The 16,575-nt window shown below is 40.1% G+C and overlaps 1 protein-coding gene across 3 annotated transcripts in view; it reads left to right on the top strand.

The window, feature by feature from the left end:
- Positions 1–8,273, top strand: part of STARD3NL (STARD3 N-terminal like) — a 50,404-nt gene extending 42,131 nt beyond the window's left edge. For all 3 annotated transcript variants that reach the window (XM_082633108.1, XM_082633107.1, XM_082633106.1), the window contains 2 exons: positions 6,488–6,563; positions 7,787–8,273. In XM_082633108.1, coding sequence (XP_082489234.1) covers positions 6,488–6,546 — 59 coding nt within the window. In that variant the 3' untranslated portion in view covers positions 6,547–6,563; positions 7,787–8,273. The remainder of the gene's footprint in view (positions 1–6,487; positions 6,564–7,786) is intronic.
- Positions 8,274–16,575: the final 8,302 nt, after the last annotated feature.

Consider the following 16,575-nt stretch of genomic DNA (forward strand, 5'->3'; position numbering starts at 1 on the left):
AACTAAGACTAAGACGTGGTCTTGATGTGCGACCCGTGATGAGATGCAGAGATGTGAAAATAAACGTGGTAGAGGGCCTTAGACCTGATGTGTGGCCGGGGGGAGGGTCTCTATGCTCTGTTATCTGTCATCCCCTAACTGACCTTCCTCCACAATCCGCCATGTCTGAGAGTAGCAGCACTGCCTACCCAGTTGCCCAAGTCAGAAACCAGAGCCTCACTGGGGACTCTTCCCCTTACCTGTGGCTCCCGGCCCATCGTTCACCACGCCATCTTGATCCTCTTTGTTTCTGCCTCCTTGATTTCATTTAAATTGCACCACTTATCATATCTGTAGCCTCAGTTCAGCATTTCTCGTTTCTTTTTTTTTTTGGCCGCGCCGCGCGGCATGTAGGATCTTAGCTCCCTGACCAGGACTGGAACTCGCGCCCCCTCCATTGGAAGCACGGAGTCTTAACCACTAGACCGCCAGGGAAGTCCCCAGCATTTCTCATCTCAGTTTCTGCAACAGCCTCCTCCTCAGTTGCCTTCTCCCAACCAGCCACTAGAATGCCATGTTAAATAGAACAATTGCATTGTTCTAAAGGTTCTTCTGAACCACTCTATGAGGTAAAAGTCTCATTATCCCTGTTGTAGACATGAGCAAGTTGAGACACAGAGAAGTGAGGTAGTTTGTCCAGCATCACACAAAGAGTAAGAAGGTGGAGGATTTGAACCCCAGCTCCAGGGCTAGAGTCCATGATCATAGCTAATATACAGCCTTTCAGTTTTAATGAATATGCAGAATTGATCACATTAGTTCCTTGCTTGAAAGCCTTCAGCGGTGCAAAGGATTAAGAAAGTCATTGGATCCTTAGCACCTCTGTGTCCACCCTTACCCAGGGATCCAAGCTCTCTTCTCATTATGCTCCTTGTGTGCTGTTCTTAGCTTTCTGAAAACACACTAACACCCTCAAGCCATTGTGCATCTTGCTTGTTCTATCCTTGACGTTACCCTCTGCAGTCCTAGTTTCCACTCACACGTGCAGAAGGCTTCTCCCCACTCCCACCCTCCCCCTGGCTCCCAGCAGTCCTAGGTAGGGGGTCTTTTGCCTCAGTCTGTAAGATCTCTCCCACAACCCTGTCATCCTGTGTTGACTGCACTGTCTTTGGCAGTGACTTGTTTCTATTACTGGGATATAAACTTGGGTTAGAGACTACGTTGTTTTATTCCCCACATTACATTTAGTAAATATTTTTAAAACACACACACACACACACACACACACACACACACACACGAGTAAAAACAGACTCCAGGCAGAAAGAGCCACGTGAATATCAAAGGCACAACAGGGCTTCCCTGGTGGCGCAGTGGTTGAGAGTCCGCCTGCCGATGCAGGGGACACGGGTTCGTGCCCCGGTCCGGGAAGATCCCACATGCCGCAGAGCGGCTGGGCCCGTGAGCCATGGCCTCTGAGCCTGCGCATCCGGAGCCTGTGCTCCACAACGGGAGAGACCACAACAGTGAGAGGCCCGCTTACCGCAGAAAAAAAAAACGAAAAACAAAGGCACAACAATGGGACATAGGATATTAGGGGAACTCGAAGTAACTTGATATTCTGGACTGTTGGTGTTAGATTTAAAAGCAATATAAAACACAAAATCATAGAGTTAGATGAAATAAAGATATGAATTAGCAGAAAAGCTATTTCTCAGCTAGCAGAAACTAGAATAAGTATTAAACTTTCATTACCTCATTATAAGGATGATTTCCTTGAGATTTTTGTATGTCACAGGACTCATTCTTTCAGGAAAAAAAGCTTGCATTACAGTTCATGCTTTTGTATAACTTTTTTTCTAAGACTAATAAAATTTCTCAGCCCCAATGTATTTTTTTTTAATTAGAAGTTCAGAACAACAGAATAAAAATGTGAGGAATACCTCAGGCATTTTTCATCCAGCAAGCCATTGGCTTCCTTCTTTGACTTTTACCACCACCTAGTGGCAGTTGGAAGTATTACCATTTCATTGAATTATGAAACTAAACAAAAACAACCCTGTCAGTGTTCCACTGGGTGGCTGCATTGTATAAGACAAAGCCCAGATTAGTAGTGGGCAGAGGAGTGTTCAAAGTGACTGACTTTATTGTATTATATTTTCATTGTCTGAATGTTCAATTCAGGAAAGAATTAAGATTGAAAACTATTATTGGAATTAATGTGCCTAGAAAAGAAGATTTTACTTTAAAATAAAGCTTTCTTATGAGGTCAGCAGACAAATATTAGACAGTCTTCTAGCAGCAGAAGTTATAAGCTTTTTGCCCTTAAACAGTGCTAATTGGTCCCTATCAATAAGAGGGTGTCTGGGGCCTGCCTTGCCTTTTCTTGTCTTTCTCTAGCACCTAATATAGTGCCTGGCACATAGTAAACTTAGAACTGTTGAAGGAATGAATGACGAGAGAAAGAAAGAAATTGGAGGCACCAGAAATTTAAATGTTAGCATTTTTCCTTGTAAAGGAATGGCTTGAATTTTAGGATCACAGATTTTTGGAAAATTAGCACATTTTAGTGGATGTACTTTTAAAGGATATAAAGGTGGTTTGTTTTACAGATTTGCTTGTTGGTTTAGCCATATCCTGTTTGCCTGTGTATTAAATGGAAAGAATGAGGAAGCAGAGTCCTTTCTCAGATGATTGGGTTGAGGTTGTTATGTGCTCAGACAATTTAAATGAACCAGTTGTGATGCTGGAGAAAAGGTAATTTGTCACCTCTTGAATCATTGAAAGACTGACTTAAAATGAAGAATAGCTCATTGCATACTATCATCCGTGCCAAACAAATCTAGATGAAGGCATTGAAATTTTTGTGAGTGTGTGTGCCTTCTAAAATGGGTGTGGCCACCCCGCACAAGGATCTGTGGGCAAGGATGTTCAGTGCAGTATTGTTTATAAAGTAAAGCAGAACAAAATGAAACCCAAGCCTGGGAACACCTAAAAGAGGCAAAACATTTAAATAACTTATGGTACATCCTTATCATAAATCCTATGAGGCTGTTAAAAGGAGGCTGAGGTTCATAAATTAATATGAAAAGATGTCTACTATATATTAAGTAAAAAAAAGGCAACTTGTAGAAGAGTATATACACTATGAGTCTATTTGTGTTAAACATGTGTATATATATACACTGCAAAATGTGGTTTTATTAGTACATTTGAAAAAAAACTAGTTAGTAAAATAAACTGTCTGAGGTCTAAAAAAATAAATAGAAGTCACTAAAATAAAATGGAATTTAACATTTAAATACTAGTTTACCTTTATAAATTATGGGCCATTTTTGTATGTTAGATAAGTTTTCTGGAGTTTTTGAAACATCTTTTTTTTTGAATTTTATTTTATTTATTTTTTTGTACAACAGCAGGTCCTTATTAGTCATCAGTTTTATGCACATCAGTGTATATATGTCAATCCCAATCTCCCAATTCATCACACCACCACCACCACCCCCCGCCACTTTCCCCGCTTGGTGTCCATACGTTTGTTCTCTACCTCTGTGTCTCAATTTCTGCCCTGCAAACCGGTTCATCCGTACCATTTTTCTAGGTTCCACGTATATGCGTTAATACACGATATTTGGTTTTCTCTTTCTGACTTACTTCACTCTGTATGACAGTCTCTAGATCCATCCACGTCTCTACAAATGACCCAATTTCATTCCTTTTTATGGCTGAGTAAGGCACTGAAATTTGAATTTGACACCACGCATTGCTGGTGTGGGCTAAGTCTGTGAAATTATGTCCCCTATGGTGTGTGGCTATGTCTTTTCAGTTGTTGTTGTTTTTAATTCTTTTATTTTTAAGCCTGGCTTCCTAGGGGTCACCGCTGTGTCTACATAGCTTAGTGGTAGCCAATGATTAGACAGCCTTTGTGGTCAGTCACCTTGATTAAGACTTTCATCCTCGGCCAAATGGATATTTATATGTATTGGATAGCACATTCAAATTTCAGGTCTTTTTGAGTCTTCTTCAAAAAGCTTTTTCAGTTTTTTGAGTCTTCTTTTACGGAATATTTTCACACGTCCTCTGCATATGCTCACAGCCTCATGGTTTTTAGGCTATAGCGTGGGGTCTCTTGGGTTTCCGTTGTGTATGCACACAGCTTCAGCCAAGCATATGCTTGCTGCAGCCATGACCATCACCTCAAACCAGCAGAGGCTCTGGCCCCTGTGCTCACATACCACTAAGTCTGTCATTTCACCATTGCATCACTTCTCACCCCAGATTAAATGAGCTCCTTCAACCATGTAAGTTTGCCGCCAGTCCTTACGGCCTGCCATACTCTAGAAGAACCTTCATGCAATGGAGCTGGGTGATGGGAGGTGGGGGAAGAAGCGGGGGCAGCTAAAGGAAAGAGCAACATGGTCGTTCCCGCAATTCTGCAGTGTTTCAAGCACTTCTCACATAGTTGTAAGCCTTTGGTCGTTTCCCCAAAACTGAACTTGCTGTCTGGTTCGTCTAGTCCAGTTTTAGAGTCGCTTTTCAAGGAGAAGATTTGTTGAACTCCTTATTCGACAATAGCCAGAACACCTTGCTAGCATTCACTTTTAAATTATGGAAAGCATGTGCATTATTATGTTTTAATTTTAAGTTTGGCTTTATTTAGGACTCCCAAATAGTTCCAAGCCATGTCAGCTCACTGTGGCTTGAGTGCCGTTACCCTGACAGGTGGAAAGTGAGCCCGGAAACAGGAAGGCTCAGTATGACCACTTTCCTTAGACTCCTTTCAAAGTGACATGGCAGTTAAACCACTCCAGTGTCTCTAAGATTTCCAGCAGTTTAATAAGCTGGGAAGTGAAGCCTCCCAACCACTATATCTTTATGTATTTGTTTTACCACAAACTTAACCTGAACGACATGACATTTATGAGGTTGAGGTGTGGGACTCAAAACTTTTCTTAAGATTCTCAGGCATTCATTCTTCTGTACCAGATTTGTTCTTGGCTATAATCCAGGCGGAAGTTCTTGAAGAAAAAAGTGCCCTTTTAAAAAACTTTTTATTGGGGTATACTTGATTTACAATGTTGTGTTAGTTTCAGGTGTACAGCAAAGTGAATCAGTTATACATATGCATATATCCACTCTTTTTTTAGATTCTTTCCCTATATAGGTCATTACAGAGTATTGAGTAGAGTTCCCTGTGCTATACAGTAGGTCCTTATTAGTTATCTATTTTATATATATTAGTAGTGTAGATGTCCATCCCAATCTCCCAATTCAACCCTCTCCCCCCACTTTCCTTCCGGTGAAAGTGCCCTTTTTGAAGTGTATTATCTGATAAGAGTGAGGCTGGCTGCTTTTGCAGGTGAGTAGGTAACATTCTAACCTGTTCCCTTGGTCTCCTCACCACTCTCTTTAGTTCCCTGATTATGAGAGGAATGCATAATTGTTATAAAAATGTGTGAAAAGAACAAAAACGAACGATAACACTCCTTCAAATTATTCAGCAGCATTAGTATTGACAGTTTAGTTTGTTTCCTTCTACTTTTGTGTAATTTACATAATTGTTGGCCGTACTGTCTGTGTTATTTATACCCTGTTTTAAAAATTACAAAGTCACTTTAAGTTTATTGTAGAAATTTTGGAATATCCAGAAATGTACATAAGTCACCTGGTCATTTATTTCTAGTCTTACTGATTTGTACAAGTATATCAAGTTTTTTAAATGTTTATCAAATATGATCTTATACTATATTTCTCATTACATATTTGCTTTTACTTTATAGCATATGCATTTCCCATGTTGTTATATACTGTATAAACACAGTTTTTAAGCGGATGGAAGATATTTCATGGAAATATAATAATTACTTAACTTTTCTTCTACTCTCAGACATTAGATTTTTCTTCTCATTTTTAGAGGGAAAGTCTTCATAATGGAAAAAAGTGTTATTTCCTCAGGGAGGTATCCTAAGGATATCATCCCAGAGTGAATTATCAAGAATAATAACAGGCTCACGGAACATTGACCCAGAATGGTTGTAACCGTGGTCGCTGGCAACAGCGCACAGTGGTGACCATCAGCTTTGCCTCTACATTAGAATCCCTCACTGCTCTCTCACTCACTGAATACAGCTATTTTTCAAAATACGTAGATTAAATTTATTAATACCCAAAGATACTTGCACTTGAAAAACAGGTAAGCTTTTCAGCAAAGAAGCAGAAGAGGAGGAGCAGTGCATAATAGTTCTTGGTCCATATGACTATTTTTAGAACATATGTGAAATCCATTTTGACAGATCGGTGCTTGCAATAGGTCCTATTTGAAAGTTTTTCCTCCTACAAGATATAAAGTAAAACTATTTTACAGTTTTGTTAACTTGAATCTCTTGTGGCTTAAACATACGTATCCCTCATTTAAAATTTTATGTTCATAGATTATAATTTTAAAGAAATCATTTGTTACTGTAATTGAATGCAGTACTTTTTCTCTTTCCCCTTCCCTACCATCTAGGATCTGAAAATGAAGCTGAAGAAAAGCAGGACAGTGAAAAACCACTTTTAGAACTATGAGTAAGACTTTTATTAAAGTAAGTCTTCGAAAATGAAACTGTAATAATGAAGTGGTTAAATACGGAGCCTTTCTTTGAGTAGATTCAAAGTAAAATTCAAAGAATATGTGTGTGATTATACATTATATTTCTCCTAAGTACGTGAATTTGTCAGGCACATTTTATGATGTAAAATCTCTAAACCTTTTCTAGGTATAAATTTGCGAAGGATGAGAAATACCTCAGAGTCCCAAATTTCTAAATAAGGATGACTTAGTTCCTTTCTGTTCATGTAGCCAGAATGTCTCCGTGTCAGACTTTGTTTAATTACAAACCCTAACTTCTGAGGGCGGCGAGGGCAGCAGTCCTGGGAGGCTGGTACTGTCATTGTCTCCACGTACACAGAGGCAGGTGAGACTGAGGGTGAGTGACTGGTCCAAGGTCGCACAGCTGGCAGGGCAGAGCCGGGACTCAGGTGTTCCGTGTGGTACCAGGATCTGCTCTGGTCCTGCACCGGATGGACGTCTCTGGAGGGTTCTGGAGCTTCTGAGATGACACATGTGGTCCAGTCACAGCAGTCGGGCCCAGTGTACCTCCAGGTCAGGGCACATTGTTCATTCCCTTCAAATCATCAAAGGAAACATTTCAACCTCAGAAATACGAGCAAATAAACATACAGACAATTGTAGAAGCAGCCACCCTGCTTAGTTATTTAACCACAGAAGGGAAAAGAGAGTAGATCTTAAAAGTTCCCATCACAAGAAAAAAAAATAATCCATAACTAGGTATAGTGAGGGATGTTAAGAGACTTACTGTGATGATTTCACAATGTGTACAAATATAGAATCACTAGGTAGTACAACTTAAACTAATAAAATGTTATATGTCAATTATATCTCAACTTAAAAAAAAATGAAATAAAATTTTAAATTTTATTAAAAAAAAAAAAAAAGGCAGCCAGAGGCAGCCAGAGTCGCAGCAAACAGAGGCCCCGCCCTGCATCAGTTGTACCCAACACGCTCCGGCCCCTTTTTCTACAACAGTGTTCAGACATAGGACAAAAATATGAGCATGTGAATAAGGACGTCCTTTTCTAAAATGCTTTAAAATAAATTCTTGGGTGGCCTCACCCATGGTCTTTCAAGTGTCTGTAACACAGCCTATCTTTAGTATGTAGACTTTGTTGTAAATACATAGAGCAAAATGTAGCATTTTGCCTTTTTGCAAATATCAAATATTTCTGTGTTCTCTCTTTTTCTAAGTGTGAAAAACCTTCACTGAACGTCACCAGAGGGAAAAAAGGACTGAAACTGGGGGTCTCCCTTTTGAAGGTTGAAATGGTGACATCCACTGCTGACATTACTGAACGGCTAATAAAGAATTTATTGATTGTAATACCTCACAGACATGGTACCATCTCCACATGCATTTAATCACCTGCCTGTGGCTGGTAAGATAATGTCATGATCCATCCTGTATTCAGTGAGACTTGAGTCTGATCTGTCAAAGAATAGTTGCAGAAAGTCTTGTGCTGTATTCCTGATCAAAAGACTTCTTAATATATTGGAATAACACTTTTTTAGTATGCAAAATATCTTTTTATTTTGACTTGCAGAATGGAATTTTTTTGTTTCATGTGTTGGATTTCTTTTGTCTTTCTTTTTTAACTCCCTACATTTCCCTTGTGTTTTTTTAACTCATGCACATGCACTATTTGTACAATTTTAAAAGGTAATAAAATCTAACATATCAAAATGATCAGTTTTATTTTTCCTGTTTTGCATTATGTATTTGGCCTAAAGTGTTGGAATTACAAACGGGGAACATGAGGGATTGTGAATACATATGAAAAGTCACCAGAAATAGAATCGTTCTCTCAGAAGTATGATCTAAAATAGTCTGAATACTCTTCTTTGAACCCACTCTATGAAATCATTTTCCCTTGTGTTTAGCTAGTTTGAATTCAAATGAGCTCAATTATACTGTGAGCTATTTTTGTTAAACAGGAATATTCAACGCAATGCTTCATGGGAAGGCAGCATGTTTATCAGTTTTCTTTCATTATTCATTGTGTCATTCAAGAAATACTCAAATGTGTATGATGGAAATGGTGCTGGTTTGGATGGAAACTGACCATTTATGCAGATCAAATCAACTCCATCCGTGCTTGGTCTAAGAATGGGCCACAGGACCGAAGTGCAGCTGGAGGCTCCCTGGGAGGCTGGGGCCTAACCAGGGGGAGCTTCTTCCATGGAGAAAGGGGGAGGGAGAGCTCCAGGGTCTGGCTTTGGACTAAAGCCTCAAGAATTCAGTGGTGTCATCACAATGAGAACATCCTATCTCGGGAGTGGACTCCCATCTACACCATGACCACTGATGTGACCTGTGTGCCTTTAAGCTGAGAAGGAGCTCTCCCCAACACACTGGGTTGGACCAGTAGGATGTGGCCAGTCCTCCTAGGTGAGCAAGGCCTCCCCAGATGTTGGCTGTCAGAGCAGAGACCAGGAAGAATGAAGGATGTGACTTGAATGTGCTGTATGGTCAGACTTTGAGAGCTAAAGCATTGAGCTCAGCCATAGAGCCGTGCTTCCCTCTGGGACTGGACGGATGGAGTCCAGGGCTTGGACCCCTGCTGGGTGGGGTGGAGGTGGGACACCTGCTCTTCATGCTTACGTTGCTGAGCAGGCCTCAGCTCTTTCACCCATCACACTCTTATCTGATGTTAGTGCTTCTATGAAGCCTTGCTCAGGATGACTCTGAAGTCATTTTGTCCCATTAGGGGGACTTAGGTGACTCAGTATATGACACTCAATTGCATGGGTGAGATCAGGGCCTCCATATCTCTGTTCTTGTGAGGGAAAAAGCACATCACACCTGTCCATGCAGCTGGGTTTAGGGGATCGAGTCTTATGTCACCCTGTCTACACTGAGAAGATGAAACCAAGAAGTACCAGCCTCAGTAAATCACAGATCATGGAAGAGCATGGGTGGTTGGTGGAATGTCAGGCATTATCTTAGTGCTGCAAGGAGTCCTGTCTGCTCTTTCCTCCAGGACAGAGTCCTGAGCATGGATGGAGGAGCAGCATCTGAATAATCTGGGCGTAAGTTTCCCAACTCCCATAGGAGCTAATTGGAGGAACTGTATACAGAAATAATGGGGAACCCTAAGCCACAGCCTAGAGTATGTTTGATAGCAGTTACGTGCCTGTGTAGAGGGATGTTTTCTTTCCATTAGCTGTGACCCTTTGAAAGTGAGCAAAGTTGGTTGTGGTTTAACTGTTCTTATTTCCTTGTGACACCCCAGCTACCCCTTGCACAGTCCCAACCAGCAGGGGCCGGTTTGACTTTGAGCATTTTCCACGAATCAACCACATTCGACAGAGCACACGAACAAAAGAAGCCTGAGAAAATGAAACACCACCAGCCACACCAGCCCCCTCCTGTCACTCACACTGTCACCCTCACCACCACCGGCCTCCCGTCTCCACACCTCCCAGGCCAGGGCAGCCCAGGGCGAGTTGGGAAAGGACGTTGCTGAGAAGTCGGAAACCACAGGAGGCACTGCCCAGCAGGGCCCTGGCGGTGAAATCAGCTGCACAAAACTTTCAGAGATTTGCAATTTTTCCATCTTGCCTTTCTATGCTTTCCCAATGTAGAAATAGTTTCCAATCTCCAAGAGGAGGGCCAGGTACTTGGGCTAAAGAGATCTGCTCAAATATCTAATTTAGATAGCCTCAACCAAGGAGACTATCTAAATTAGATTTCATCTTTCTTGTATCTGGTTGCTCTTATTTTGTTTCCAAATGGGAACCTCTATTTGGTTTTCAAAAGAACTAGTTTCACAGAAGCTGAAGTGAATTGTAAACACAGAAACAAACAAAAAAACAGCTTCCCAATTTTAAAGGAGACAATGTTTTAATTCTAATACATAAAAAGGATGTTTACTTTAAAAGGATTAGAGAAAATAGAAAAATATACAATCACTTATTTTTTCACCCACCTACCATGCAGTGAACATTTTGTTTTGTGTGTGCCTGTAGAAATACACAGACACAGCATCATACTTGTTACTATTACCACTCAATAGAAAAAAGTGATCAAAGCACTGAACAAATATTGCACAGGAAAGGAAATACGAATAGACTTTATATAAAGAGATGCTTATCCTCACTCACAGAAAGAGAAAAACAAATTAAAACCACAATGAGATAGATGAGATACTGTTTTTCACCTGTCAGATCAGCAGAATCCTACCTTTGACAGCACTCTCCCAGCATTCACCTACATTGTGGTACAGATGCAGGATGGTGCTGTGTCCGTCATAGGCAAGTTAGCCATAGCTGTCAAAATGACGAATATGCACAGTCAAAATGACATAAAACACTATTATAATTTCAGCATCTTTTGTAATAGCAGAAGAGTGGAAGTAAGCCAATGACATATCACAGGGGAACTGATTTTTGTAAAGTATTGTAATTCACCAGTGAAATATCACACAGCTGTCCATGTGTCCCCAGAGACTGACATGAAAAGAGCTCTAGGTTGTATGTGAGAAGAGAGGTACAGAATAATGTATATTGTTTACTACCTTTGTGTATGAAGCAGGAAATTAGAATATGTATCCACACATATACATATATGTTTCATTCATTTATTTATTTATTTATTTTGTATGTTCATTCGAATTTGCTAAATAAAAACTGGAAGTATGCAGAGGAAACAGAAGTGTGACCTGTAAGAGGTAGGGACATAGGGCTTCCCTGGTGGTGCAGTGGTTGAGAATCTGCCTGCTAATGCAGGGGACACGGGTTCGAGCCCTGGTCTGGGAAGATCCCACATGCCACGGAACAACTGGGCCCGTTAGCCACAGCTGCTGAGCCTGCGCATCTGGAGCCTGTGCTCCAGCAACAAAAGAGTCCTCGATAGTGAGAGGCCCGCGCACCGCGATGAAGAGTGACCCTCCGCTTGCCACAACTAGAGAGAGCCCTCGCACAGAAGTGAAGAACCAACATAGCCAAAAATAAATAAATAAACAAATGTGGGTTTAAATAAATAAATAAATAAATAAATAAATAAATAAAATAAAAACTGGAAATAATAACAGTCCTTAAAAAAAAAAAAAGAGGTAGGGACATAGATACAGTGGTTGAAGCAAGGTTTCTTAATGCAATTTCTAGAGTGTTTTTTTATTGATTTGGAACCATGAGGTGGTATCATCTGACAATTTTACTGGAGTTTGCTAAGCATATTGGCTTTTCGACAACACGTCCTGACTAATTCTCCATTTCTTTCAATAATGCACACTTTTTTGGAAGATGCATAGTAGTCTGTCATACGATGTCCTTTCGTTTATTTCCGTGGTTTCTAATGGGGCATTTGAGTTACTTTGGGCTACCGGAAGTGGTGTTACATTTGATGGACATCTGGGCACATAAATCTGAGTACATACATTTTGTTTCCTTAGGAAATTGATGCGTGGATGGTAAGATCACTTTCCAGGTGAAGCACGTTGTACACTTGTGTCATGGGCTCTGCGATGACTCCTTGCTGCCTGAGATCTGAGCTGGCCGTACCGGGACTGTTTCAGTCACTTGCTGCCTCAACCCGGCTGCACATTAGAATTACTGAAGGAGGCTTTTTAAAGTCTGATGCCTGGGCTGTTACGAAGTCTGAGCCTCAGTGATTCTTCCTTTCCTCCCTCCCTCCCTCTCCCCCCGCCCCCCGCCCCCCCCTCCTTCCCTCCCTCTCTTCCTTCCATTTATTTTGAGTTATAATTAACATTCCATGGGTTCCCAAGAAGACAGCAACTGTTATAATGGATAAAGCAGTAGGGCTTAAGTCATGCAGACCTGGCCCATGAGAACTATGGCACTGCTCTGTATTAACTTGGGGTATATTTCTTTGTTCCTCTGGGGCCTGGTGTTCTCATCAGTGAAATGAGTGTCATACCTGATCTGTGTTTTAGTGAGAGCATCAAACATGAAGCAGGCAAACTGCCCAGCAGAATTCCTGATGCTCAGTAAGTGGTAGGTACTTGCTATTATTCAAAGAAAACAAAAGAAAGCAAACATACAAAAAGTAGCCTAAGAGACCATTACAGAGACCATGCACTTACCCAGACTAGTTTTCATGGCTAACAGAAATGTCGAATTTCTAGCTTTTTGGCTAGATTACACCAGCTTGGTGTAGTATTTCTAGTTATCTCTTTTTACTCAGAATTTCTAATTGACAATTATATATGACTTTGAATAAATAAGGTGGGAAATCCTGTATTACTTAATCATGGCCTGCTAGATTGACAGGAAGCCTTCAAAAACTGAAGTCTATGAGGGAAAGAATTCCAAAATAGTAAAGAGAATTCATAACGGGAAAAACTTTGAGAATTGCTGCCTTGAAGTTTCCCTTTTGTATACTTGAGAAGTGTATGATGTACTCTAGTTCTATAAAAATAACTGACACGTGAGAGTTATAATGTGGAATTGTATCCATCTTTGCCTAAGTTTTCCATTTCGCACCTGCAGATGCAGCCTGCTGTTGTGGTATATATTTTATCCAGTCACAGAGGTTCTATCAGTGGTTGGCAAGTCAGTGTATAAAAGTCTTCCCGGCATGAAAAATTGGGGGGCAGGTTGGCCTCTGACCCTTTAATTGCACGCACAGCCTAGGAGCAAGGAGAGGAAACGTGGACAAGGAAGGAAATTTTCCTGTTTTAACCGAAAGTAAATGTAACCTGTTTCTGTAATAGCAGCAACTAATGTAGAAGGTAAGAGCAGAGCTCCAGTAGCCAGGCTGCTTAGGTTCAAATCCCACGTCTGTTTCTTATTAGCTGTTTCACTCTAGGGGCCCTTCTTAACCCTCTCTGCCTCAGTTTCTCCATCTATAGAACAGCGATAATTGCACGTGTCTTGTGAGAGTTAAATAAGTTAACAGGCACTTAGACCAGTACCAGAAAGCCTTTGCTATTATTACTTCATTGGGTTATTAATCGTTGAATTTGTAAATTGCCATAGAAATCGGAAGTGACTTAATTTGAACACTTTCTTCTAAAGATGGGTAAAATTAGGCAACGTGACATGGTCAAGGAGAAATGACGCAGCTGGTTATAACAGACCAGGAAGTGGAGGCTCTAACGGTGGGATGTGAGGTAGAACCTCTGGTCCAGGGTTCCTCCCCCAATACCACATTGCAGCTGCGCTGTAGTGGAAAAGGACTGGACCAAAACGATGTATGCCTTCCTCCCACCTCAGAAATGCTCCTGGACATATAAGAGGCTTCCACAGGGAGATTCTGAGGACCTCAGGGCCGTTGAGTCTAGGGGAGGAGCTGTGGTGTCAGGATGCTCAGAGCACCATCCAGTGTCCTGCTCTGCCTGAGAATCTCAGTCCAATTCATTACACCCCCCAAAAGAGCAGTTACAAATCTAGACACACTCACAGAGTAAGGCAGGATTTCCATGATGTGAACAATAAAGGGAACAGCTATGGTGATTCCAGAGTATGTACATGAGGAGAAGACAGGTGCACCCACAAGTCCTTTAGAAAATTCTCACTGACTCATTGAAAGATGTCTTTAGTCAAGAAGCAGTGCGTGTTTCATTTTGCTGTGGCTTGTTCTGTTTTTGTTTTTCCCGGTAGAAAGTGAGTCAAGGAAAAGCCATAAGATCCTAGGAAACAAAATATGAGCTCTGAGTTCAGAGAGCCCTGGCTGTATCTGACTATTACTTACAAAATAGTGACCAGGAGCAGAATACTTAATCTCTCCAATCTGTAAACTGTGGCTATAACTGCACCCTCCCCCAAGGGCTCTTAGACAATGAACGGGATTCCTGGGGAATTGTTAAAACTGAGTCCCTGATCCATCCACACCCACCCTGTCTGCAGGGAAATGAGATTAGAGATGATCCTCGGTGTGTCTGCGTGTGTATGTGTGGAATCTACTGTTTTTACAGTAGAGCTACTGACAGTAGATGCTGATGTTGTCGAGGATGTGCATGGACCAAACATTATTAACTCATCTAATCCTCACGCTCCAGGAGAGAGGGCACTGTAACTTCATTACACACATGAGGAAATGACAGCCCAGAGTTCAAATCGCTGCCTGAGATCACACAGAAATGTACTAATAAAGACCCCGGGCTCTGTCACTTGAATTCATCAACCAGGTCAGAAAAAAAATTCCTCCTCCAACTCCAGTCAATACTTATTAGTAAAAGAATGTAGGATGGCTTTGTAGTTAAGTATTATTTTCAAAGCAATGAATTGTGTGGCTCTACATTAAGAATTTAATTACACTTTACGTCTGTACTTGTAAGAGTTGCCAGATTTCTCTTGGCAAACCAGCAACCGCATTAGCACTTAACCTTTTCTTAAAGGAAAGGAAATGTACTTAGAAGTGACTAGGATTCCAAAATGTTAGTTAGAATCAGCAGGGAATTAAATTTGTATATGCTCTTTATGTGACAACCTACTGCTGAATTGCTGAAGAGCTGAATCAGCTTGCTACCCATTGGCAGCTTTTAGAAGTTTCTCTCTTTAGGGCTTTTCCACCATGAATCACTAGAGAAAGCCCCTGTCCTGTTGCCCCAGTATTGTGACAGGAGAAAGCCCCTCAGAAGCATCAGGAGGCATAAAACAAGAAAGTTGTGCATGGTGTGAGGTAAGGATACGGTTTCATTTTGTTTTCCTTATGGATAACCAATTGCCTCAGCAGCATTCAGTGACTGATCCTTTCCCCACTGATTTCCTCCATTGCCATCCCTGTTTTGTATAGGAGTTTATATGAATTGATCTCCATTCTCTTCACTTTTTTCTCCCTGTTTATCCTTGTACCATACCACTCTGTCTAAATTATGTAGTTCTATAATAAATCTTGATACATTGAAGGGCCATTCACCACCCCACGCATACTCACCTTATTTATATTCTTCAGGAGTCTCTTGGCTATTTTTGGCCCCTTTGTCTTCCATATAAAATTTAGAAACAGCTTGTAAAATTCCACAAAATACGTTTGTGTTTTCATTGGACGTGTACAGGATCTGCAGATAATTTTGGAGAGATCTGATATCTTAAAATCATTAAATATGCCCTTCCCAAAACATGGTATTTCTTTACTTATTTCATTCTTCTTTAATGTCTTTCACTAAAATTTTATAATTTTCTTCAAAAGGTTCCACATTAAATTTAGACTTAATTCTAGATGTTGTAGATAGGTCAAAGACTTAGATAGATAGAGAGATGATAGATAGATAGATACATAGATACATAGATGCTAGTTAGATATAAAGAATTACTATAAGTCACCTTTTTGAATTTCATTTTCTATTTTCTGCAAATATGTATAAATGCAAATTACTTCTATATATCAATTTGATATCCAACATCTTTGTTAAGCTCTTATTAATTCTAATCATTTCCTATTGTTTACTTTGGAATTTCTTGTAAACAATCATATGATCTATGGATAGTGAATAGTGATAGATTTGGTTCTTCCTTTCCAACTTTTATGTCATTTATTTACTTTTCTTCTGTTATAATACTTGCCCAGCTGATTTTGCTTAGTATTTGCCTAGTAGATCTTTTTCCACCCAAATGCCTTTACATTTTGATTGTGTCATATACAAGCAATATATTGTTGGATTCTGTTTTTTATATAATCTATTATTTTTGAAATGCTTACTGAGTTATTTGGATTCATTATTACTAGGTTATTTTGTGATTTATGTTTCTTCTTTCTGTTTTCTTACCTTTTTTATTATTAATTTTCCCCATTCTATTTTTTTCCTCCCTTGCTTTTTCTCTTTAGTGGTTTCCCTAAAGAGCTTCAATAAGGGAATTTAACTCAACACAATGTAAAGTTAAATCAATATAAAAGCAAAGCCTTAGAACAGATCATTTCTCTCTTGATTATAATTGAGATATTATTTTCCTTTATATAGTAATTGTTTATTTAGATTAACATGCATGCCATATTTTTGGCTTATAATTTCTTGCATCTCAGGTGCTTCCATTTGAGATCACTTTCTTTCTTTTTTTTTTTTTGAAATACTTATCTT

The sequence above is a fragment of the Mesoplodon mirus genome (genome assembly GCF_964341445.2).
Source record: "Mesoplodon mirus genome assembly, chromosome: 9".
Classification (NCBI taxonomy): domain Eukaryota; kingdom Metazoa; phylum Chordata; class Mammalia; order Artiodactyla; family Ziphiidae; genus Mesoplodon; species Mesoplodon mirus.